Source organism: Micropterus salmoides, unplaced genomic scaffold, assembly GCF_014851395.1.
Source record: "Micropterus salmoides isolate LMB-PRFRI ecotype aquatic unplaced genomic scaffold, ASM1485139v1 Ms_hic_scaffold_5, whole genome shotgun sequence".
NCBI lineage: Eukaryota > Metazoa > Chordata > Actinopteri > Centrarchiformes > Centrarchidae > Micropterus > Micropterus salmoides.
In genome coordinates, this window is record NW_024044237.1 from 28,581,498 (window position 1) to 28,607,284 (window position 25,787).

Below are 25,787 nucleotides of genomic sequence, written 5' to 3' on the forward strand. Positions count from 1 at the left end.
ACGGCTGGGAGAACAGTGGGGGGAAAAAACACTAAACCACAACACATGTTTTATTCTCTGTGCTATACACAGGACAAGTTCACTGCAGAGTTCTAAAACCTGACCGCACAGTGAAATCTGCTCCCTTTCTCCTGTCTTACACAATGGCTTCTTAAAAAATAGAAGGAGAGGAGTGACCTCTAACTGTTTCCCATCACTGTACCATTAGACTTCAGATACTCTACGACTAGGCATAACAGTCACCGCTGCTGTTGGAAGTCCCGATGCTGTTCTGGCATTGTTCCAGTGCTTCTGAGACTTTTTATAATATATACTCTGCAAGGGCTGTCAATAAATTATTCAACCTGTAACCCAAAATTAATGTTTTAAAAAGATGCGTCTCCAACAAACTCTGCCACTACTGAATTCTAATTCATTATCTGACTCTTTCAAACAAGTATTTGATGTAAGAAGTGTTTGTGCTGATAAGACGCAGTAAAAAAAAGTAATTAATTTTTTTCACATTTAGTAGTATGTATGTTTGCGGAGCCTCGAAAATGCACCATGATGTTTTTGACTATAAAACTACAAGGAGATAAAAAGACAAATGAGTATTTTGAGCAAGAGAGCTAATTCCACTGCCAGACATGAAATCGACAGTAAGCTGAAGACAATGAGGATGAGGATTACTGAGAACCCGACTAGGGGGGTGGGGGGTGGGATTGCCTCATTCTATATTTTCAGTAAAGCATGCTATTTACATAAGGATTACTTTAAACTATTGGAGAAAATATTCCCAAAGCCTTCTGCACACAGTTGGCAATCATTTTCCTCTCCATCAGTCACAAAACAAACTCTACTCACGATTCTGAACAGATGTGGGAGAGCACTGAGGTTTTGGTAAAAAATATAACTCTTGTCTCCTCAGTTCGCACATTGATGTAGCCAAAAAATGAAAAAATTAAAAGCTACAAGCAGTGTTGGACAGGCTTTTGCATTTTGACGTGCGTCAGGGCGTGCTGTGGCTGCTGCGCAGAGGCTGGAGGTCGAGAGACAGGTTTCTGAATTATCATGAGTTTTGGACACCTAAACGTCACTTCTGGTGTCCCCTATGTTGCGCAAGAGAACACCCCTGAATTATAAGTTATGGCCCAGTAAATCAAGTATGGACTACACTGAGAAACTTTCAGGTATATGAAATGATGATTGTCATTCAGAGCTTACTTTCTTTTTCCAGCTGGTGTCACTATGAGTGAATATTGGCATGTATGGCAATAATTAAACACGTAAAGTGAAAATTTGAAGTTGATCGGATTAATTCTCTAGGAGGAGTTCGTATATGTAGGAAGCGTGTAAAACGCAAAAAATGAGCTACAACTAAATTCTACATTTTGGTGACACGTGACCCGTGGGCTGCTCTTTAGAGGGCATTTACGAGCCATTTTGCCACGCCCATGCATGAGAACCATAATGACATGAACATTTTCGTAGTTTTCAAGCACATTCAGGCCATCACAAACGTGACTCATCTGGTAAAATAATAATAAAGAACGAATTTTGTTGCATTTCTCATGCCTGTGCCCTAATAACTTTCTCGGAAAGACATGACAAAAACTAGACTACCAGTCTACAGCCATAAAAGCTGTTATGTGAGGCTGTACTTTGGCACAACAATGCTTTAAACTAACATCAGCATGCTGATATGCTCACAATGACAATACTCACATGCTAGTATTGTTACCATGTTCACCATCTTAGCTTAGGGTTTAAGCATCCTAATATCTGCCATTTGGCGCAGAACACAAAGTACAGTTGATGCTGATGTGAATGCTATTAGTTTTGCAAGTATTTAATCAAAAACCAAAGTAACACGACTAAAACACTTTATAGTCATCTACCATCCAACAAAACAGAAAACGGCACCTCTATGAACTGTGAAACTAAAGAAAGCACTAGAAACTGCAATCTAAGTGGAGAATGTATCAAAATCTGTATTATATAATACCAACAATAGGTGCCATTTGTATAAACGTAATATCAGTAACAATAATAAGAATCAAAACAAAAATACATGTTAAAATGCAAAATTCCATTAACTTGTTGGCTCTTTGCAGACTATCTGATGGATTTGTCATGGTTTTCTGTTGGTAGTTTCTAGAAAAAAAGACCTTTCAAGCAAATGTCAAAGAGGAGTCTGTGTAAGTGTGCCGGTCTTAGATATTCAAATATACTGTGTGATGGACGGCCAGCTAGCTTATGATAAAAAAAAAATTAGGTTTCTGATATAATATATACATTCATGTGCAGTGAAAATGGTCTCTTGAGTGAAATGTTTGCTGTGCTTCTCTTTTCAATTTGGAAAACCACATGGTGGTTATCTTGGTGTGAGAAATCTAATTCTTATGTTTTCACAGTCATAAGAGTTGTTAGCTAGGAACAAGCTTGCTCACTCTTGAGCTACTTAATTTTGACTGGTAAAAGAAATAAACACTTGTGGCAGTGACACCACTGTAAACACACTTGTCAGTGTGACTGCAAAGACAAAGAGATGTAAGATTCTTTGACATTTCTGGAGTGGCTGCACAAACACAGGTGTCTCTTCCGACTGGTAATGAGACAGCAAACAGCAAACGTGACCCAAATAATTAAAGAGCTGCCAGTAATTCATTAAGCCACTTACCTGCTGTTGAATGGGTTATCCCAGGGTATCACGTGACTGCCGCTGGGTCCAATCAAAAAACTGACGCGATCATAAAAGCCCTTGGATGTGGGCTGGGCGGCTGAACTCTGGCCCTGGCCGGCGATGGCAGCGGGGTCAGGCGAGCCGCGACAGTAGGTCTGACCCTGGCAGGAGATTTGACTGCAGCAGTCTGGGTCCATGCAGTCGACGAGTCCATCTGGAAAACAGGATGGACAGTTGAGACAGGGAGGAAAAGCTTTGTTGACCTGGATACATTAGGAAACGTGAGAGCATCTTTATTATTGTGTTGAGCTCTGGAGCACACAGATGACTTCTAACATGAACTGCAGTTCGTTAAAGCGACAGCAGAAATCCTGAGCGGACATTAAAGTAAACTCTTTCAAAGTATGTCATCTAATGTAATATAAACCTCAAAAGTTCTGGGCTTGTTGACCAGGCTGAGGAGAAGTTTTTTAGTTCCAGAGTATTATTATATAATGTCAACTACTCTTTATAATTAATCTACTGTATATTTTAAAGCATGCTGTTCAACAATCTGCTCTGCTACAACATTTGCATTTTCTTTCCAGTGATGTTTTATGTATGATTGATTTGTTTTGTTTGTTTAGCACTGTCACCGAGGAGCCACATCAAAGCCAATTTTCTCTCTCGCACAATGAGAAATGCACAGACAAGTTTTTTTCTGAAGCTAAAAGACTATTTGTACGAGGCTTTTACTGCTTCCTACCTCCCTCGTTATCCTTGCCATCTGAGCACAGCGTCTCGGTCGCTACATCGCATCCCAGCCCTCTCCATCCTGACTGACAGATGCAGTGCCAGACGTTCTGATCGAGGACACACCTCCCGTTGTTGTTGCACAGTCCGGGGCAGCCGTCTGTCAACACATCATGTACGTGTCAAACAGCCGAGCAAGTCAGAACAAAGAAATCAGGAACAGGGGGAGAAGACAAGAGCGAAGGGGTCATTTAGAGTGGACAGGGGCAGAGGAGGGACAAAAATGATAAAACACAGTATTGAGTGAGCATACAGTACAATACACCTCTGACAGGACTGAGGATGTAGGGGAGGGTGTGAGGTGTTACAGTCGTTTCACATGAGTTTCAGGAGCATGTACAACTACCCTGAAAACAGATGAGTTTGGAATAAGAAAGGAAAACTTGCTGAGCTGTTTACCTACTCTTAAAAGGTCAATGGGAGGCAGTGAATGCACGTTGACTCAAAGCCTCATGGCAGCATTTTTGTTTTTTGTTTAAATCAAAATTTGAATGATTTTGTACGAGTTCAAGTGACTTGTATTTTGGTTGCATTAATTCTGATTTTCAAATCATGGGCTGGAGCCAAACATTTACATTTTTGGGGGGATCTGAATCAATATTTAAAGGATTCCTTCTGAGTTCGATGTTGCACAAATCCCATTTAATAGGGAGAAAATCAGTGGCCGGAAGTTCATTGCTTTCGCCTGCAAATAATTAAAGTAGGAACAGCCCATTGCAGATGTTAGAAACACTCATGTGAAGTAACAGCAACATCAAAGGAAACGGGAAGTATATATGTAAATAGGGGAAGAAGTGTGGGAAGGAGGGGGAGGATCTAGAGTCTCTACATTTACAGAAAACAGAGCACTTGCTGCCAGATCGCATTCCTTCTAGTGGAGGGTGGAGACAGGGAGCCGAAACATGACTAAACCACACCAGTTTTGGGCGTTTAATCTGGCAGACACAGGGAATTAAGACAGGGAAGGGAAGAAGGGACCGTGGAGTCTGTGTGAGACTGGTTAAGACGGACAGGAGATGAGGAAACATATCGGGGGAGCAGGATCACAGCAGAAACATTATGATCGACTCGGACATAGAACAGGTGTATAAACGCCGTGCTAGGAAAGACAGAGAGCAGGGAGGGATTGTTCGTGACAATCTCCCTTGGGGGGTAGTGGTTCAATTTACCTTTATATCCTATCTTGACTGCTCCTATTACACAACCGAGGAAAGGGAAACATTTGGAAAAGAAAATTACTTATCTCTGTGGTGGCAGAGAGCTAAGACTGACAAACACATTTACGTATTGTAACTTGTAGGGAGCACAAAAAGTGGAAACGGTTGCTGGCATAAAGCTGATGTACCTGCCAACTTGATTTGAATATTTGGAAAAGAAGCTTTGCAGGTAGTTTTTTCCCCAAGATTATTGTTGTCTTTGCCTCGTTTTAACTTCAGCTCTAATTCAATCTCTCAACTGTGTATTTAAATCACAGTCGTTATGTGATTGAGCTGAATAGCTAATACTAAGCATGAGTGACAGGATATGACTGGAAAGCTGTGAGTTCACCGTTTTTTTTTTTTTGTTTTTTTTTACATCTTCACATTTTTTAAGCAAAATAAAAGGTGTTCAGCTGGATCAGAAAAAAAGCATCTTGCATGAGGAATATAATTCTCAAGCAAAGTGAAAAGTGTTTTTACCTGATACTCTGGAATCCAGGGCTATACATGTAAGCCAAGAGGGAGTTGGAGAGAGACAGATAGGTAGGCAGACAGGCATACAGACATAAAATAGAAAAGAGAACGGATATAAGTAGGAGTTAGGCAAAGAAATGCAAATAGAAAAAAACAAGTAGAAAATTGGTTGGTTGGTTTGAGACAGAGACAAAAGAGACAGAAGCTGGAGATTAGTAGTAGTAGAGAGTAGTAGATTCAAAGTTTAGCTACAGGATGGGGAGGGGGGATCCAGTATTTGATATACTTAGAGAGTAGATGTTAATTAAAGCAGCAAGTGATTAATCAGAATTATAGATGCTCCCATGGTCAAAATCACAACATCTTTCCGATTATAATGTGATTATAATGTCCATAGAAAGCAACAAAAATGAATTCAACATCTTAAGCTCACTAAAATATTCATTGTTAACACTCTCCATCTGCTTTGCTTTGCAAAAGCAAGACAGGCTAACACAGAAGAACACAAGAACACACTGTTTCTCTTGATATCTGAGTGTTACAACACTCTTTGTTTTCAGACTCTATGAGCCCGTTTCATCTGGGCCTGTTCGAAACATTTTACTGTCTGCTTGTCAGGAAGTATGTAGTCTCACCCTCAGTCTAATATCAATGCATCATGAAACAGCATACTTCACTTTTTTTATTTTAATTTTGCTGCCATCTCCACTTCAGTGATTTCAACAACTGCACAGCAATGGACCAGCAGTACACTAAAACAAATCAAAAACACCTTAGTGGTAAACTGCATTTCTGAGAAAGCCGTGATAATGGGTTAAGCCCTGCATATAAAACAGGATCTAGATGCTTGTGACAAAAGAATGGCCAAGGAAGTCCTCTATTCAAGCTCTGGCCATGTAATGTGATTAAAAGGTGCTTTGTGCAAATGGCAGTTATTCAGGGTTTGAAAGACACAATAAGCTTCCCGGTTCTCCAAGAAAAGGTAATACACTGCCTATTCATCCCCACTGCATCCAATGCAAGGAGTTACTTTCCTTACGGCAGCCTTAAACAGGAGGAAAGAAAGAGAAAATGGATGGTGCACAGTTGGCCCTTAGGAGGGAAAGATTAATAAGATCAGGAATGTGACCCTTCCTGCAGCTCCCTCTCTGCAATTTCTCGTCCCTTCAGAGATGAAACCACGCTGTGGACCGGGGATTGCCAAAGAGAGAACTTGTAAATACATAATTAGGGTTCAATAGTTTGGAGTGCCAGATCTTTGTTTCACAGGGAATATGTCGTCATTGAGAGGTTGGAGATGACACTTGGGGGAATGCTATTTGACGCGGCGTGTCAGGGTTTAACTACGGGACCTTTGACAGGGGGTAAGGTGTCGAGGAAGTTTGAGTTAAAGGTCAATAGGAAGTGACATCTCAGAACTCATTATCCTCATTAATGCCAGGTGAAGCACTACCATTTCAGAAAAATGATATTCCAAAGAGGCCTACCCGTGGCTTTTCGGCTCCCTAAATACCTGCCCTTGACTCGCTAATACAGGAGCATCACTTCAGCAGTCTAAAAGGTGGAATATCTAAATGGATGGTAGAAAAATTACAAAGTTGATGTGAGGTGTTGCAAAACTAAACAGATTTTGAAAAGAGTACAAAAGAGAAGGCTAGTTGGCCACATACATTCTTTTTTGTGTGTGGATTCTCTATATTGCCCCAATTAATATTTAACTCATACCCAAATCATTCAAACCTCTAAATTTACCACTACAATATCTGATATTTAGTAGCTCTGGTTAAAAAAAATAAATAAAAAAATTATGCTGAACTGGGGGTGATGCTTCCAGAAGCAGAAACTGACATTCACTTGGAAACTTTGAACTGTTGATATGTTTAGTAACAGTCACATGGCTAGTACTTGAGTAAAAACAGGAATACCATAACATAAATATACTCCATTACAAGTAGAAGTCCCGGAATTCAAATTTGACGTAAGTAAAAGTACAGAAGTATCACAAACAATATATATTAATAGTATAAAATTAATTAATATTAATTAATTAATGGTCCCTTTATGAGTGTTACATTAGTATATGTATTATATTAAATTGTTTTCGTTGATGATTATATGATTTGTATGTAAAATATTATTCTGCAGGGTAACTAGTAATTCTAGTGGAGTACAATATTTCCCTGTGAAATCTGTTCAAATGGATAAAATGCCAATACTCCAAGTCCCTCAAAATTATACTGATAATAATTATACTTAAGAGTACCATACTTGAGTAAATGTTATCAATTACTTTACACCAATAGGAGTTCTGGACCAAACAGTTCTGGGGGCTCCCTGTGAGGAAGCGCCCACAGGGAAGCTCCCCTGAGAACTAAATACATTCATGGGCTTTTTTTCTGTCTGCATTCCTACCGCCAATAGGAACACTGGTGGCTGGTATAGCAACATCACTTTGGCACGACTCCAGGTTTTCAAAAATGGCGGATTGGCTCATGTGTTTGACCAGTCAATGTACATTCCCAGTTCTTCAGGTGCAGACAAAAAAAGGGGGAGGCTATAAGAAGGTTTCTCCGGTCCGAAAACACCTCGACTGTGATTGTCCAACATTCAGAAAAACCCCAAAAAATCCAAGGATGAAAATCCTGGCCACAATGTTTGATTCAGTGATCTCTGGAAATTGAACTGCAAGAAACCCAGCCATTTACGTCTAAGCACTGAACATATCAAAACGTACTTATTACTAATTTGTCATGCCGAGGTACTTGTTTGGAGTAGGTAGGCAGCAACAGGAGTGTATCATGATCTGCTTGAAACTGCTCTGAAAATACTGACATTCACACTCCAAAGTTGCCCTTTAAGCCTGTCCATAAATGAGTTTCCTCTGTAGTTCGTGCCCTTCTGTCAAGTGTGTGTAGGTGTACTGTACTGTATGTGTCACCGTGGCTCACCAATGGTGCAATGTTCACCCGTCCAGCCCTGGTGGCAGTCACACTTGCCCTCTCGGCAGACTCCGTGGTCGATGCAGCGTGGGTGACAGTCTCTCTGCTCACATTCTGGTCCTGCCCAGCCTTCCTCGCAGTGACACACACCACTGATGCACGAGCCATGGGGACCACAGTCTACCACACACACCTCTGTTGCAAAAAAACAAACAAAAAAAAAGCCAAGGGAACATGTAGCTTCTGTTCTGTGAAACGGCCCTTTTTCTATACTGGTGTATTTTAGTATTCTGTGTAGATGCATCTGCCACTGCTGAAAAATGCTCTGATGTCTGCTGAGAAGTGTTGGCTCCATCAGTTAAAGTGGGCCAATAAGTTTAACTGTAAACAAGACATGTTTTAAACACTATTCCTAAAAAATGTGTTATAGAAAATCCTAAAAATACAAAGGCAAGTGTTTTTTAAAAGAAGAAGAAGAAGAAGAAAAAACTGCAATGTCTGATAATATTTCATCTAAAGAGACTCAAAAGCATTACTACGCAAAGCATTATTTTACATGGGAAAATATCAGGACTTTACCACTTTCTTTTGCTTTATGGGATCCCAACATACTTGTTGTGTACACAATTCTTTAAATGTGTGTAAAGCAGGACACAGTTACGACATGTCAGAGCAGTGGCAAACAAAGAGCAAACAAAATCCCCAATCAGCTTTTCTTTGGCTGCCACTCTTGCCAAAATGCACAATGGATAGTGAAAGATACAAAAATAAAGGATAAATCTTCCTCTAAAAAGTAGGAAATCCGTTTTGATATATAGTTATTTTTTTCAGGAGATAATAAAGTCCTTTAAATTCTCAGAGCTTGACGTAATCTATAAACCATTTTCTCCACAATACACCAAAGCAATACATAGTGTCAGCTTGGATTAAAACCGATTCAAACATAATGAGTGTATGTTAGATGGAACACTGAAGAGATAAATCTGTGTACTTATGATGGCAGATGTATAATATCTGATTCAGTTTACATCTATTTTTTGTAAAATGTCCTCATCAACAAACTCTGGAGGACTTAAATTAGCTTATCAACAAACAGGCCCAATCAGTGCAACAACCACTTTTTACCATCTAAATGACATCACAGTTTATCACACAATGTAAAGGCATTTCTCAGAATAATTAGAGTGAAATAATAAAAAGTCATTATTGTATTTTTTGTTTCTGCAGCCACTTTTTATCAAAGACTCCAGTAATTTCATAGGCCAGTTTATTTCTCAATGAGTGAAAACATCTTAAAATTTAACAAAACCTGTCATCACTCAAAAAGTCTGAAGCACAAGACCAGTAAAGCACAGAAATTACTTTGTGCATCTAAAAAACACTTTTTAGGTTTTAAATATTCTGGAAGCTCATTTGCATGGAGTCTTGGCAGACTGAGGCGAGGGTTATGGATTTAAGCACATTCTTATGTCTGGACTCTGACAAATGTTAGATCAACATGTTTCCTTCAAGTATGGAGCATCGGAAATAGCAGAGCAGCTGTTATGAATCCGTGTTATCTCCAGAAAAGTAAAATTCAAAAGATTGAATCAATGGGTGGTAAGTCAGTCAGTCTGTACCAGGCTAAAGCGAATGCTCATCAAGCTGTAGCTGCTCTTGTGGGAGAATAAGAAATGTTCATTTACTGTAACCAAGAGCTTCTATCAAAGCTTTTGAACAGAAGAGCCATACAGCTTTCCGCTGTGACAATAGCCATCAATCTGCTAGAGAAAAGTAGCTCAAGTATGCCTTCAAATTTTAAGTGACTAGATGCTCCAGGAAATATATATATATATATATATATATATATACATGCCCACAAACAAAAAGTTTGTGACTTTTAAAAAACTTGGTATTGCCTGCGGGGAAAGCAAATTAGCCACGAGACATCATGCTGCTGCCCAAAACGTAGTAAGTCATGGATCTACTCATTTTGGTCATGTATTTTTTTAAGCCAGTCTACCACTGCTTTACCCACCCTCCCCTTTACTGAGGCTCTTATAGCTGTGCGTTTCCAGCTCTCTGAATAGAGTTTTTCTTCGATTGAGAGACCTTGGATGGTTCTGATTAAGTCGAGCAGACACTGTAGAATATTAAGCATGCCTCTGGAGGGGAGTCATTCGATTCCAAAGGGATACCTCCTTCCCATAGAATCTATGCAATCAATTTTTCATTAGTGCAAAAGTGTTTATCTGCCTTTAACATGCCCCTGACTCGAGCTGGATAGGGGTTGTGGGCGGTCGATCCATGCTACTCGCTTGTTAATTAAAGTTTATTTAATTGAAGAAGAATCGCAGCATTAATTAAGAGGGAATTCTCCACCCACCCAGGTGTGTAAACTCCCTAACTTTTGGACTGCACCAAGTCTAGCCTCTTCAGCGCCATTATTGGCAGGAGATATCTTGCTGAGTGAGAGGATTGTGTCTGGAATATTGAAGACTTTTAACAGAATAACAAATTACCTCTCTTCTAAAAAGAAAATAAAGTGACACACAGAAGGAAAAAAAAAACAACTTACTTCTTGGGCACCCAGCTGCATGCTGCTTCAAAACTTGTGAACACTCATCTATCATCTCAAGCACACCATCCAGCCTCCTTATGACTTAATTTTCAATTGAATTTCAGCCAACAGAAATACATCCGACAGACTTTTATACTGACAGAAACAAAGTGCTTTTAATTGTTCGCCTCAGTATGGCCATTGTGTTTCTCTCTGGGTTTAACACACAGAATGAGTCTATTCTGAGGTGGGAATAGGCGCATAAATCACCTGAACCTCATGCACAGATAACAGATGGGAGGGGCAAGCCTTTGAACTAACATGTCACCTACCTGTGTTGAAGACAAACCCTCTGAATACAAAGCTGGTAACAAATGAAGAAAGCTCTGCTGTGAGTAGAAGGGAATACACGATTGTCTCCTCTCTAAAGAACCTGTAGCTGCTATAAAGTACTCTGGCATTTTTGGAAAAGGTTCTGAACAATTCTATGAGTCTATTTAAAAACAACACACATTTGTGTTTTAGATTTCAAAAACAACATATGCTTGGTCGCACAAGAGTAACATGTGCAGCCAAAGCTCTGTTAGTAACATATGCTCTGTTTTAAACCAACACATGTTGATGTTCAGACTTAAAGGTTGTGATCACAGGTTGATTTATTTAGTCCAAAACATAATTAGGTAGTTGCATTTTTGTAATCTGTTCATTTAGGTTCAAACTACTACACTGCAAGCAAATCATAACTCCTAACAATTGTCTCAGGGATTTGCACATTCGCTAAAAACCAGTTCTTGTAAGCAAAATCACAGACTTCTTTTTCTTCTCTGGTGAACATACTGTAGTAAAGAACACAACAAGCATGAACATCCATGCATGATTGACTCCTGACTCCTGGCTATCAGATGTCAACATCTGTCTTCTCATGCCCGTGAAAGCTTTTGTTTTGGGTTTGTTACCTGCTGTTGGTTCAGGTTACTTTCTTATTCCTACTTGGAGAATAACTGAGACTTTTTGAGACATCTCAGGGTGTTTGCATTATACAAAAAGCAAGTATACAAACATTTAATATTGTTCTCACATGGATTGATTAATCAAATTGCTTAAAAAATACAGAGCTTGTATTAATGGTTTGAAATGCACTTGTTGTGAACGCATTATCCTAGAGGCTTTCTTATATTAATGATAATATACACTTGTTTAATTTCACCCCATCTCATCAAAGTAAAACTTTACCGAAGGTGATATAAGAGAGATGTAACCAAGAGGGCGTAAAACACAGCAGCGCAAGTACTGCAACATGTATTTGTAGCTCATGAGATGAAAAACTTCAGTCTGGCTCCCATTCATCATCTTTAGCAAATAATTTTGTTTCCTTCATGTGTACCTATGGGGGAAAGCTGAAAGATAATGATTTGACTGTATATTTTATTCAGAGTTTTATTTGAAAGTGTGTCATATTAATCTAGGAAAACAAATTGTTCTATGATGTTCACTAACTGTTATTTAAAAAAAACCTAATTAATTAGCTAAAATTTAGATTTTTTTAATCATTAAAGATTAAAAGTATATTACATTGTTTTACTCATATTTAAAGTTTTTTGGATTCCAAAGCTGAACAATCATATCCCAAGTTTCTTAATTACACATCTACATAATCTAATAATATACTGTATGATGGATTTTTTATTTCAATCTACAGCCTGTTATTAACTACTTATAGATCTGCTGCCATGGACACCTGGTGTTTGCAGTATCTGTGCACAGCACGGGGGAGTTTATTTGAAATAAATACAGAAAGAATTTGGTGCCAATTACTCGTTAGAGAAACTCAAACACTACCCACAAACAGTAAAATAAAATACATTATATAACTGACTGCACTGTTTGCAAGGATTTGTTAATGCATTACAAAGAACACTGCACTAATGACATCAATAAATAAATGAATGAAATAAAAGACATTGCAGATTACAACTGTAATTAGATTAATATGCCTTTTAATTCTTCTAAAGCCAATGTGTAGTCTTTGAAAAAAAATACTTTAGAGCTGAAACGATTAGTTGATTAATCAATTATCAATCAAAAGAAAGTAATTTCCTTCATTAAAAAGCCTACCTAGTTCCAGCTTGTTAAATGTGAAGATTTGTTGCTTTTCTTTTCATATGTGATAATGTGCTAATTTAATACATTGTGGTTAGGGACAAAACAAGTGTTTTGAAAATGTCAGCTCTCGTTTTAGGGAAGTATAATGGGATTTTTTCATGGGATTTTCTGTTATTTCATGGACCAGAATATTGACTTGAGAAAATGAGGGGCAGAATAATCGCTAATGGAAAAAATAGTGTGTTGTAAGCCCCATGACAAGGCTGCACAAGTGATGACAAGAAAGTGAAACATGTTCTGACCTATGGAGCAGTCGGCTCCTGTCCAGTTGGCCTCGCAGATGCATGTTCCCGAGTCGGTGTTGAAGGTGCCGTGACTGGAGCACTGCTCTGGACAAGTGCTCTTCAGGATCTCACAGCTGATCCCTCCCCAGCCCGGGTTACAGTGGCAGTCACCATGATGACAGGCTCCGTGGCTGGAGCACTTCGGGTCCACACAGTCCACTTGGGACACACAATGAGGACAACAGTGGGGTTAGTTTACCATTTCTAGACAGGATATCAACTTATTTACCCCGGCCACTCCAACTCTGCAACCCGCCTAAACCATTTTTGTGTGAGTGAGTGGAAAGTGGTCTAGAGCCAGATGATGGCTGGTGAGCCACAGCTGAAAATTTAGCAGAGGCTGGTAGTAATTTTCCACCCTAAGTTCAGCTAGCTCCTCTACAGTATATTATACTTCCAATATACTGACAGCATAATTATGCTCCATTATAGGCCCTAGGAAAAGGAGTACAATTAGTGTCCAGACAGATATAATCAATTACTATTAACAATTCGCAAATCAGCTTGGTGATCTAGGTTAATAATTAGCAATTATGACCAATATATTCAACCCATTACTAACAAGGGATCATTTGCAGCAACGTTACAACAGCTTCCTCTGGAGCTGATAGCTCTGTGCGTTTCCATATCTACTTGGACACTGATATTGATCATTTTCCTGAACCAATTCATCACACCGGAGCCCTTACACGCAAGCTTGGAACTACAAATCCTATCCTCTCCTGTCTATGTTTCCTTCCCATATTGCTTCACCTCAAAGAAAACCGCAATGCATTCATTTAGTAAACTCAATAGCTTTTACATGTAGGCCTAAGGTCAACCGCACATGTAAATCTGAGCTGATAGTCTTTTGTCTGCATGTGGATCAATAAAGTTAAATGCACAGTAGTGAAGGGGGAGGCAGAAAAGGTTGACAAGAAAGAAGAAGAAACGGTAGGAACAGATGCCATTGACTGACTGATTTTAACACGTGTCTTCAACTGGGGAGCATTCCAATAGGTGACTGCATCAACAGGCATTGCACAATCTGTTCCAGCTTGTACCCTCATACGGTCTAAACACTAAGAGTGAGTTAATTTATACACACAGTATCAATAACAACATCCAAAGCATTATCTGCTCGGTGGAGTTGAAAACACCGATTGTTTCTCCAATGAACTGTGTCGATTCCCCCAGATTCAGCTGCTTCCAATCCAATGGGAAGAACCTTTTTTTTTCCTCATTTACCTTGCTCACAGTTGGTTCCTTTGTGGCCAGTGTTGCACACACAGTTGCCCGCCACACACAGTCCATGTCCACCGCATTGAGGATCGATACATTGGGAGGCAGGAACGTCACACTCAGTGCCCTTCCAGCCACTGTAGCACTGACAGCGCCCCCTGGTATACTGGCCATTACCGCTGCACAGGACCGGACAGGCAGCTGAGGAAAGACCGCATGTATAAAAAAACTCCTCCCCAAATTGTAAAATAATATTATATCAGGATGAATGTGGTATTAATTAAATAGTTTTAGGAAATACGCTTATTTGCTGTGCTGCCCAGAGTCACATTGTTACATTGCTCACATGTGTATGGTAAATATGAAGCTGGAGCAAGATGAAAGAAGGCTTGGATACTAATTAACATGTTATTTCTCTTTTGTGTATTCTGTAGAAAAACCTTAGCATAAAACAATAGCATAATAACACAATAAGCCGTTTTACGCAGGATCATGTGCCGGACAATTTCTTGTATGGGACCAGTTACTATGGGCAACCATCAGTTACTGGCCACATTTCCCACGTTACAGCCACATTACTGCTAGCTTTGGTTTTATGTAGCCAGTATTTGGTCACTCGGATACAATAGACGCGAAAGCAATTTCTTTTTTGGTGCTCAGTCCGTTAAAAATGGGCCATTTTAGTTTAGTTTCATTAAAAACCGCTAGGGACAGATTAGTTACCGAGTATAAAATAATTTTTATTATATTATTTTTTCCTAAAGATATTATTAATAGGGTTTCTAAAATAAGTTACATGGTACAATTGAAAAACAAACTCAGTTCTTGTAATGGTGGCAGTGATTAAATTAACATGTATGTGTCATTTCTGCACTGACATGTTGTGTTACTTCGGCTCATATATATGCCTATCAATTTATCTGCTATACTGTGATACTGGCCAACACATCAGCCCAGGCAATTTGTCAGTAAAGCTGTACGAGACACCATTTGTGAAGCTGTATGAGACACAGTGATTTTTTTTAAGCTTTGAGCACCATAAACAAAAGTTCCATTAACCTTGTGTTAGGTTGGCAGCAGAAATCTCAGAAACCTGGGCAAATAAAACCACAACAATCTGCATAGCTGGATACCATGAGATATATAGTAGATTTTTTTATTTAAAATTTGGGTAACTGACCCTTTAAATCATGTGCTGAATGGACAGAATAAGAGTAATATATGAGTTTAATAATTACCTCTGGAACAGTACGGCCCTATGAATCCTGGGAAGCAGTGACAGGATCCTGCCACACACTCTCCGTTCCCGTAACAGTTATGTGTGCACTCTGTGACGGATTCTGTGGGTACAGCAGTGAGCAAGTCCAACTATTAATAACTCATCAGATTGTCATATTAGAGCAAATCTGAAATTCCTCTTTAATTTAACTTTTGTCAACTGTACAGTTTAAGAAATACTGCCAGACAACCAAGATACTAACTTTTCATTTTCCCCCCCCTCCACGAATCTAGACTTTCTAAGCATCCCTTATCTGCAGTACTCCTATCAGGCATGGCATAAATTTACAGCTATTTGTCCATGTTCCACTAAGGTCTAAGCCTCCATAACATGTATACTGCAGCCCGACTGTTCCCATCTAAGCCATGTTAAGTAAAAGCCACACAGGCATTTTAAATTAGACCAAATAATTCCATTTCCATGACACATTTTTCTTTCCTCCTGTCTCCTCTACTGCCTCCCTCTTCCCCCCTTCAAACCCTTGAATGACTGATCATGCCCACACAAGCCATGCAATCTCCAGAGTGTTTACAGCTCAAATCCTCTCTCACTTGAAGTTAATCTGACATATCCCACAGACAGATCTTGTGTTCATTCAATAGACCATCGCTCATAAAGGGCACCCCCAAAAGACCAGGACCCTCATTTTGATCGGCGTTAAGAGGGCAAACTTTTTTGTTATTACACTGGCTTGTATTGGATGTTCATTGAGCCTGTGTCGGACCCAGGCAATTTTGACCTCACACATCAATACATTCGTATTTGTAGGGCCAGATCAATGGAACTCCCCGAAGGAAATAGAAAAAGAAAAACGTTAACTCAACCTTAGTGTTTTTCCTACCTCAAAACCCACAAGGAAATTTCACAGACTTCAGAACACTGAAGAGGTTGTTAGGAGGGAAGGATCAATGCTGTGTATGGTCTCGTATTATAGTGTTGAGCACAATAATCCACTACCCTCCAATGGAAACCTAGTACTGCCTCCTGGTTGCTTAAAGTTTGAAAAGCTCAGCTTGTTTGTGTGGTAGCCATAATTTCCAACCACTTTACTGTTTGTTCATTCAGGCGCAGCTGTTTAAGGAAATTAAAGTCTTCAAAACATGTCATTACACATCATTCCAATCACACTCATCAGCCATTGCAGCAGATGTGTGTCCTCGTACCCTGTATAATGGTGTTGTAGGACACTGCCTCCACGTTCCGTCCATCATTATAAAACGCCAGGTGCCACACCCCCGAGTCCAGGTACTGGATGAATCCGGCTTGGTGGACGGTGACCTGATGATCCAGCCGGGCCCTTGTCTCTGGTTCACTGAGAGTCCGATGCTCTTTGGCGATAAGCCGGCTGCCGTCCAAGAGCTCCACAAAGTCATACTGCAAAACAAGACGCCAAACAAATTCCGACAGATGCGGGTGATTGCCTGATTAAATCAGGCAGTAAAGAAGCATGACAGTTCAAAAAGTTAATATTTTCTTCTATTGGATGCTTTGTATGCAGCTCCTCTTGTGATTTCCCTAACTGTCTGAGAGGAACTCTTCAAAGTCGTAATGCAAGCCACAACCAGAACAGGTTTGTGTACACAGCAAATATTCTAGTATAATAAATGTTGATTTTTCAGTGACTGTTATTTGGAGTTGATAGATGTTATTTGGAGAGTTGTATGTATACTGATGGAGCTGATATGGCTCTGGGGCAAATGTTCAAAAATGTTCTAAAAATATATTGTTAACTCTGATGGGAGTGCACTTCAAGACACTCTGGCGATGTGCTTATCATAATCTGTAAAATTAACACTGATAATGTATGGTGTAGATGCAGATACTTAAAATACTCAGTTATTCACTGATGGTGTACGCACCTGCACAAAATATAAATAAAAATTATCATCTTTTAAATAATATCAACACATTATTGGCATACTTAATCTACAGACAGCAAAGTGTTATTAATGTTTGAGATGTTTTTATTGTTTTCTTGTTTGTTTTTAATGTACATACCCAGGACTCCCTGATAAACAGTATAGATAGATATAAACCGATTGAATGTCTTACATACAATAAATTCAAAGAAAATATGTCATTGCTGGTAAGGTCAGATTTTACAGATGTAAAGTATACTACAGTATACACAGTACATACATGCTATATTTAAAAGGCTATTTTTTCTTTCCTATATGTTGGGAATGCAGCGTTAACAGTCTCTATATTTTTTTTTCAAACAAACATTGATTTACAGGGTAAACAAGGAGTAACGAGTTATTGCTGCCAAGTGAAACGAGTAAAGCGGCGCATCTGCTCTCAGTGCACCTGCTCAACACCTGAACCTCATTTTTGACTGAAGCTGTAGGGTACAGAGCACTGCAGCAGAAAACACTGTAACACATACCAGCAATCCCCAAACAGGTAATAGGCTGCAGAGGAGCGCAGCAGATGCAGACAGATCCCCTGGCTAAATCAGTAGTTAGCTACACAGATGTACTGAGTCTATAGTGAAGACTCAGGTGGAAAAGAGACTGCTTAGGAGTGTGATGCATACAGAGTGGCACTGTAGCAGTTTTTTGAGAGATAAGGCTGTTTGCACACAGCTTTGATGAACTGTAAATACACTTTTGAGCATTTTGGCCTCTTTCAAATCTTTGTATTGGTTTCATGGTCCACAATGAAATCAAAATAACCCCTCACCAACCCCAATTCCAGAAGCAGGAGGAAGCTAAAAAAGCAATGATAAACCCACTGTCCACTATTGTACCTGCTCAGCACCAAATGGCAGACAAAGTTAGCAACAGGCTGGTAATTTGTAGCCACTAAAACAGAATTTTATCATAAGAGTTGCTGGAAACCAAACTAGAGCTAAAAGAAGAGTTAGAAGGTCAGAAACACAACTTGAAATGAATGCTGATGTTAGTCTCTGCTTGATGTGTAATTTGACAGTTTGCTAACACTTCAGCCAAAATAACTTAAGCTGGTCATATGTATGTTGGCTGGTGGCAAAAATTAATTAATGCAGCTTTAAATCACAATGTTCATCCAGCCTCAAAGAAACACAATAGATGTTGAAATATTTGACAGAAGGGGATAAGAAAATACATTAAAACAGGATTTAGCTCAGGAAAGTGACAAACATGGACCCAAGCAACCTTTCAGCTGACTTGCATACGACAGGACAGAGAGCGTTAAGCAAGGGGCAGGTGAAGTCAACACTGTGATTTAAATCCCTTTGAGTAGAGCAGGGGGCAGTGGAGGGATATTAACCTGGCGGAAGTTGACTTCTTTGTGTGGTTGGCTTGAGGGGGAAGTGATAAAACAGTTTATCCCACGAGCCCTAAACCTCCTGGCCAAGTGCCTACATCTCGATTAGCTGGTGTGAACCCCCCTCCATCTCATCTCAATCCAACAATACCGGTGAATAACAAACAAGAGACCAAGCGTAGAGAGACTGCCAGATGCCCCATGGAAAGAGGAGGATCGCTCAGAGCCTGTACATTCTTCAGCCTTTATATTGAGTGAACTTAGTCTGGCACTTGATCTACAACCGTTTTTTTGTAGAAAAACCCACAAAAGTTTGTTTCCTCTGACTTGTTTGGTTTGTGTCAACGCAGACAAGCACTCAATAGCAGATGGAGGAAGTCTATATGTAAGAAAGGTGGAAAGGCTGTTGCACTTAAATGGTGTCTTTTCTTCTAAACTGTGACGACTAACAGTCAATATCTCTCATTGGGGTCTTTCATGCTCAGTTAAGTAAATGCATTGATTTGGGCCCCTGGTCTCTGAAAAGCATGTAATTTAGAGATGGCCACAATAGACACAATGTCCGGCATTGGTAAGCTTGAGTGTCTGTGCAACAATTGCCTGAGACATAAAAGTAGTGTCTTGTTAATTAGTACCTTTTGGTCTTTGATTTTTTTGAGCTTCCTTTTCTCACCTTGAAAGTGCTCACCTGTTGTCACTCGCATCGGACTTTCTTCCATAAAACGGTGGCCCTAACTGTCTACACTTGAGTGAAGCCCATCTTTACAAAGAGAGAATGTCAAGAAGGTGAAGCTAAGAGCTTTTGTAGTCAAGTGTGGTGGAAAATAGCCATTGTCTGAGTGCTTCCATCACCATCACCAGAAGTTGGACATTCGGATGCCCAGAAATGTCATTCAAGTGACACATTTTGGAAACACTTCAATTTGCAAATGGTAGACGTTTAGTGGAAGTGAAAGATGTGCATGTTCACACAGGCAAATCGAACCTGAGAGGAGAAAACAGAAACTAGTGTGTGGTTCTAATTTGCAAATGCATACATGTCTGGAATTGAAATAAGGAATTTCACAAGGGCAGATAAGTAACCCTATTAAATAATATGTATTTACATTGTTGGATGCAGCTTTTTTTTTACTTTAATGAACAGTTTTTATTCTGCTTATCAACAAGCTGCTTCAAGACACAGTAAAATGGTCTCTTTACATCCGTACAGCTGCTGTAATAATTTTCAAACATTAACAACTGATCACATGGCTCTTGTAACAATTAACCCACAGAGAATTATTATTATTAATAACTTGTCTGTTCCCCTCCACTCTATGAAGCATTTCACCCTGTTTTAGCTGAGTGTTTTGGTTTCACGGCCCACAAATTTACTATCTTGGTTCTGTCTCACCACTCTCACAGATTCACTTCCAAACACAGTAGGTAGCTATTTTTTAACGGAAAAGCCCTACAGACCACTGTACACTACCTGCCCAGCACCAAGTGGTAGGCAGACAATTACTGGCTAGCTGGTGAAGACAGCGGAATGTTTCTTAGCTAAAGAGCCAGATATTTCCCTCAGGAGTTGGCGGAGACCAAATCAGGGCTAAAAAGAAAGTCACACACATTCACCATCACATATGAATAGGGTATGTCAATAGGTGCGTTTGACTTCATGCGACTGCGCAGCGCTATCTTAAAGTGATACATACTTGACTTAACATTAGGCATGCTGGTTAGAAATAATGTCTGACTTTCGCTGGCGCATAACTTCACCATGTCACATGACATTGAAACCTCATTGGCAGCGCAAAGTTACAACCACCTTTTGCCTAATTTCTCAGCATTTGTCTTTTAAATGCCAAGAGGCAGAAAGTTTCTGACATGACGGCGCCATTTTTATACCCTGCCCCTGCCTTCACCTGCAGATCACGTTCAGGTCTGAGAGGATTACTTTAAAGATGTAATCCGGTACAATTACTAATTTGTTTAAAATTGTAATCAGTAACTTAATCCAAGTACCACAAAATAAAAGTAATGTAATCTGATAACGTTACTTTTGGATTACTTCAATGCTAAATAGGCAAATGAAGAGAAGAGTGTTTCAATGATGCATTGTCTGCTCAGTGTAGTTTTAGAGAAACACACAATAACAAAATCTCCTATTCTCAAAATCCATGTTGAATTTTTTTTATATGTTATGCTTTGCACTATGACACCACTACAGCAGGTGAAACTGGATCATATTTGATGGAAATATTTTCTCTCTGATGGCCCCCTGCTGCTCTGCCTCAACTCTGTTATTCACAGCGTTTCCTGATGGACAGATGTACCTGTAATCTGATTACATCTTTATTTTCTGTACTTTAACGGAATACAGTTACTTTTTTTTGTATCCCGATTATGTAACGCTGTTATATGTAATATGTTACTCCCCAACCCTGCTCACGTTTGACTATCAAGTTGGCAAAAGTCAGCCGCAGTCATCTCGAACGCACCTAATTCTATGTTTACGCATTTTACTGCCCCCAAGTGGTCAAAACAAATGAATAAATAATGTAGGTTTAAAGACATAATTTTTACACCCCTTAAAATGATGTAATTCTTGTGGAAACAGGATGTTGGGCAGGACATCATCCTCAAGTTAGTTAAAGAGAACAACTGTTTGATTTGATAGGAGGGACCAAAAAGTGGAATTACCAAATACCGATTTAACTGTAGCACAAGTAGAGGCCAGAGTCTTAAAGCCAATAAACTGACTCTGTCTCTGTCTAAGCTTGTAAACTGTAATAAGTAATAAGATACTGGTCATACCAGGCCAAGTAAGGCTATAGCTGCAAAACCCCTGAACATAATTAATTAAGAAAGATTAATGCTTTTTATTGCATTGAGTGATAAAGCGTCATAATTTTCATAGTGTCTTTAATCTAAAAAGGTATTAAACTGATTTTAAAAACATTTTTATAAAGGCTTTACCTGAGTGTGAGACGGTGCAAGACCTTTTCGTCCATAGACTCCAATCAGTGCGTTCTTCTGTACAGAGATGTTGAACTTCAGGAAGCGTGGTTGCTCCATGCTTAATTGAGAACGCCAGAACATCCCTGGTGGGACACTCTGACCCACTCTCTTCCCTATGTCGACCTGTCCAGTATCGATGGAGTTGTTCTCCTGATGAAGGACACTTGTCCTTCCTAGAAGACAGAAACACATCCCCACCCAGATTATGTAAGGTATTCAAGAATCACAAACAGCACGGATAAGGTGACTTGGTATAAATTGGTCATCACAAAGCCTTTCATGCCATCAGCTGAAACCTTCACACGCACATCTAAAATACAATCTTGGTTTTTGTGTCTTTGATCTCTGGATTTCAGAAATTGACGCATCCTATCTTTTGCTTTCCAGTGTGATCTTATTCATGCAGATACTTAGCAATAAGATAGTCATATCTTTTCCAAATGAGCAGTGACCAAGCAAGACATGATTAAAAGTAATGGCTCCCCTGTGGTCCATGATGCACTGCTCACCTAAAAAAAATTGCCAGATATTATTGGCTTTTTACAAGAGTCCAACAGGATGTATCTCCCATCTCTTCTCTGGCCCTGGTGACTCATAGAGTAAGGCTTCATCTCAGATAAGGTCTAAATGGAATCTGTCAGATATACTGAGCATTACCTTGCAATGCAATAACAGCAAATCAAAACAATTTTGCGAATGATGTCCTTAAACTGTGTCCTTACAGTGCCAAAGATGGAGAGATGGCCAGTTTAATGCTAACATGAAAAACTGTAGTCTGCAAAGTGCCATTACAAGAACAGATTTCATTGTTAGACAAATCTGTAAAGCATTTTCAAGTCCTTGATGTCTAAAGCTCTGGTACAGAAGGAATACAGCTGTACTCTTTACAGTTTAGTGTGGCAATGACCTGCCAGGCCGGTGATGCAGAGTTGTCGTGCAACATAATAACAACTCAACCTTTGCTCCTGCATTTCGCAAGATGTGTTTGTGTGTGGACCTGTGTATACTGTAGCTGTGAGTGTACCTGTTTGCTCCAGACCTCCACTATTTGCATCCCTGTGTTGTGTGTGTAATGAGGCCATTGCCTGTCACTTTAGCTTCAGTCAAAGTGAAGACTGGAAGCCAAGTTTACCTCTGGGGAGAATAATAGCCGGCTATTGATTGCCTTTAAACAGTCCAAAACCTGCCTCATGCTATCTTAATTAGCAGTGCTTATGAGGATTTAAATCTAGCTGAGTTTAAACAATTGAGCTTTTGCCTGGCCTACTCAACTCAATTAATGCTTTCGTGGCCGTGCATTTTAAATACCTCAGTGTGCTTAAAGATTAATTTGGTGGCTTTTGCTGTAAGGTGAGCTGAGATCGCCTGCATGCTTGTTGTTGAATACACAATAGTCCAAGATTATGATTAGGCAGTACAAAGCTGTCTGGAATCAGTCAATTAATATTCAGAAGGTGAAAGATGTCTATAAATTCTACAGGCTGACTGGGCATCGAGCATCAAACATTTCACTCTGTCATTCATGGGGCCAAATGTTTTGCTGTTGCAATTTGTCTTTCTTAAACATATCATTATCATTTGAACCATCACTTGTTTTAAATAATTAGAATTTTGGTGCTTTAAAAGGAGCATTTAACCTTTTTTAAATTAGCATTTAATTTCAAAAAGCCTTCATTACAGTTGGCCTTATTTTCTTAATTTCTGACAAGTTTAGTTATTTGTACATTTTCTTCATCCAAGGTTATCAGACAACTGGTCAACACCCTGTTTTTGCCAAGCCATCAATGTGTTAAGTTTATTATTTTCATTTCTGAAAAGAAAAACTTAACCCTGATAGCACAATGTATTTTTAAAAAAGCAATGCCAATAACCATGACCAAAACATTTCTAAGATACTGGGGAGCCAACAAAATAATAAACAGTATTAATCTTGTAATTAATACTTTAAGTCTTATTTGAATGTTAAAAAGCGGTTTATTCAGATGTCAGTCATTTCCTTACCGTCAGCAGCCAGAGCAGTCACTATGCTCGACTGAGTGGGCCCCGTCTTCCCAACTCCTCCGTTTTCAAAAGCCGGCTGGTTGTCCAACTCTTGGAGCTGCCAATTGAGGCCGAAAAGGTGCATTGCTGTGAAATACACAAAAAAGCTGCGTGGGCTTGTAGAAATTGATAAACAAATAAGCAAAAACAATCAAGCCACTTGAGCACAAAAGACCTGTGGGAGAGCATAATGGATGTATCCAGTGCAGGCATAAAAAAACAAACAGTTTAACTTCCAACATTTCATTTCACGTTTTGTTTTTTGAGGCTACTCTGCCATGGGTGGCTTTTGTGTAAACACAGCACCAATAAAGGCCAGACAATGTCATTTCAATCAATACTTAAGAACCCTGTTGCTCTAGCATGTTTCCTTGGGGAGTGTTGTTCATTAACGTTCTAGAGACTACACACAAACACCTATTTTGACACAAAACACCTCACCAAGTCTAATACAAAGTAGGAAGGACACGGAAATGCAGTAACATCTGTGTGAAAGAGTAAGATAGAGGAAGACACAGAAAGACTTTGAAGAAAGTGTAAGGCAGTATATTGAGCCAGACAGTCACAGCATGAGGAGGTAGAGTGTAAGATGCTGCAACACTCCTCAAGTTCTCTTACATAACTAAACTGTGTTTGGCTTCATTCAGCCAACCAGCTTTATTGTCACAGTATTGGACACAATCAAACTGTGTTCTTGTTGTTTTGGAAAACTGAGGTGCTTCTGTGTGCGCAGCGAGAGGGCCAATCTCCTTCAAAGTCACCAGCCAGGGAACATGCTGAGGAAGCATCTTGATTTCCGACCATTTGATCTGCGAGAGGAACTTTTCTCCAACACTCGTCGCTTGCTGGGAAGATGGATATCGACTGCAGCAAATAACTTGAGAGGTGAGTGTGGGGCCAGAGAGAATATCAAATGTAAGGGAGACCAAAAGAGAGATGGAAAACTAGTATGGACAGTGTATCAATCGTGCTTTGTTAAGAAACAGTGCATGTGGTTTCTTTAAAGCCTGCTGGTGAATATACTTGGCATCAGTTTAGTGAGGATATATAAAGCACTGTCCTTCGTAGATCAAATAAACAGGTGCTCCGTAGCCTTGAATACCAATCCAATAATGCATATTTAACACTGAGTGATAATGTTTGGCTACCCAGTGCAGCCAGCATCACCCTCCGTGTCAGAATCCATTTCAGTTGCCAGTGGAACAAACAAACATCACCAGCAACAGAAATGAATGCTGACTGGTCCATCAATATTTTTGACAAGTCTGACTTTTCTAAACATTCTGAATGGACAAGTCTGACAGTGCCTCCCAATGTGAAAAACCTGCAAGATCTGTGCACTTTTGTTCTGTTTTTGCTTCTCATATTTGCTACATCAATAAGGTGCCCTGTTTTTATTGATAGAATGGCTTCGTAATGTTCTAAATCTTTCACCAACTTCAACCAGATGCAGATCAATCCGAGTACCGATGTGCGAAATCACAGGCAATCCAGACAGATATAGACACAATCTGCAACTTCACATTTGCCAAGAATCAGACAAATCCTCTAAAAAGATTCTAATTTGTCCCTAACACTTAATGCAGAGCATACTCCTTGGTCTAGTTCAACGGTAAAACTCCTTACTTAACTTAAATACCAAACTGCTTGCTGCGTAAATATTTTAATTTCTTAGATTAATTTGTTGGTGGCTTTAAACTGAGGAAACGCTCTAGAATCCTTAGAATAAACACTGTGTGCTGAACTGGGTACCAAATTGCATAGATCAACTGAAGAGCATTAACCCAAAGTGAATTTACCCTCTGCCTGAAAAAAAGTTTACAGCCAAGCAAGCAGATCTCTGAGGCTGATAAACATCAACATGCTAACATGCTCATAGTGATGCTAATGTTTAAGACAACATACATTATGTAGTATTTTATCTTAAAATAACAGCTTCAAAATCA

At 39.5% G+C, this 25,787-nt stretch overlaps 1 protein-coding gene across 7 annotated transcripts in view; it reads right to left on the reverse strand.

Moving 5' to 3' along the window:
- Positions 1 to 25,787, reverse strand: part of si:dkey-237h12.3 (teneurin-3) — a 146,579-nt gene that overhangs the window by 43,259 nt on the left and 77,533 nt on the right. For 5 of the 7 annotated variants that reach the window (XM_038699716.1, XM_038699715.1, XM_038699719.1 and 2 more), the window contains 11 exons: positions 23,803 to 23,928; positions 21,760 to 21,974; positions 16,716 to 16,926; positions 15,512 to 15,613; positions 14,280 to 14,474; positions 13,011 to 13,211; positions 8,076 to 8,261; positions 5,134 to 5,154; positions 4,624 to 4,647; positions 3,408 to 3,554; positions 2,660 to 2,876 (listed from right to left, as the gene is read on the reverse strand). In XM_038699716.1, the coding sequence (XP_038555644.1) occupies positions 2,660 to 2,876; positions 3,408 to 3,554; positions 4,624 to 4,647; positions 5,134 to 5,154; positions 8,076 to 8,261; positions 13,011 to 13,211; positions 14,280 to 14,474; positions 15,512 to 15,613; positions 16,716 to 16,926; positions 21,760 to 21,974; positions 23,803 to 23,928 (1,645 nt within the window). The remainder of the gene's footprint in view (positions 1 to 2,659; positions 2,877 to 3,407; positions 3,555 to 4,623; positions 4,648 to 5,133; positions 5,155 to 8,075; positions 8,262 to 13,010; positions 13,212 to 14,279; positions 14,475 to 15,511; positions 15,614 to 16,715; positions 16,927 to 21,759; positions 21,975 to 23,802; positions 23,929 to 25,787) is intronic. The other 2 variants (XM_038699718.1, XM_038699717.1) reach the window with 1 other exon arrangement.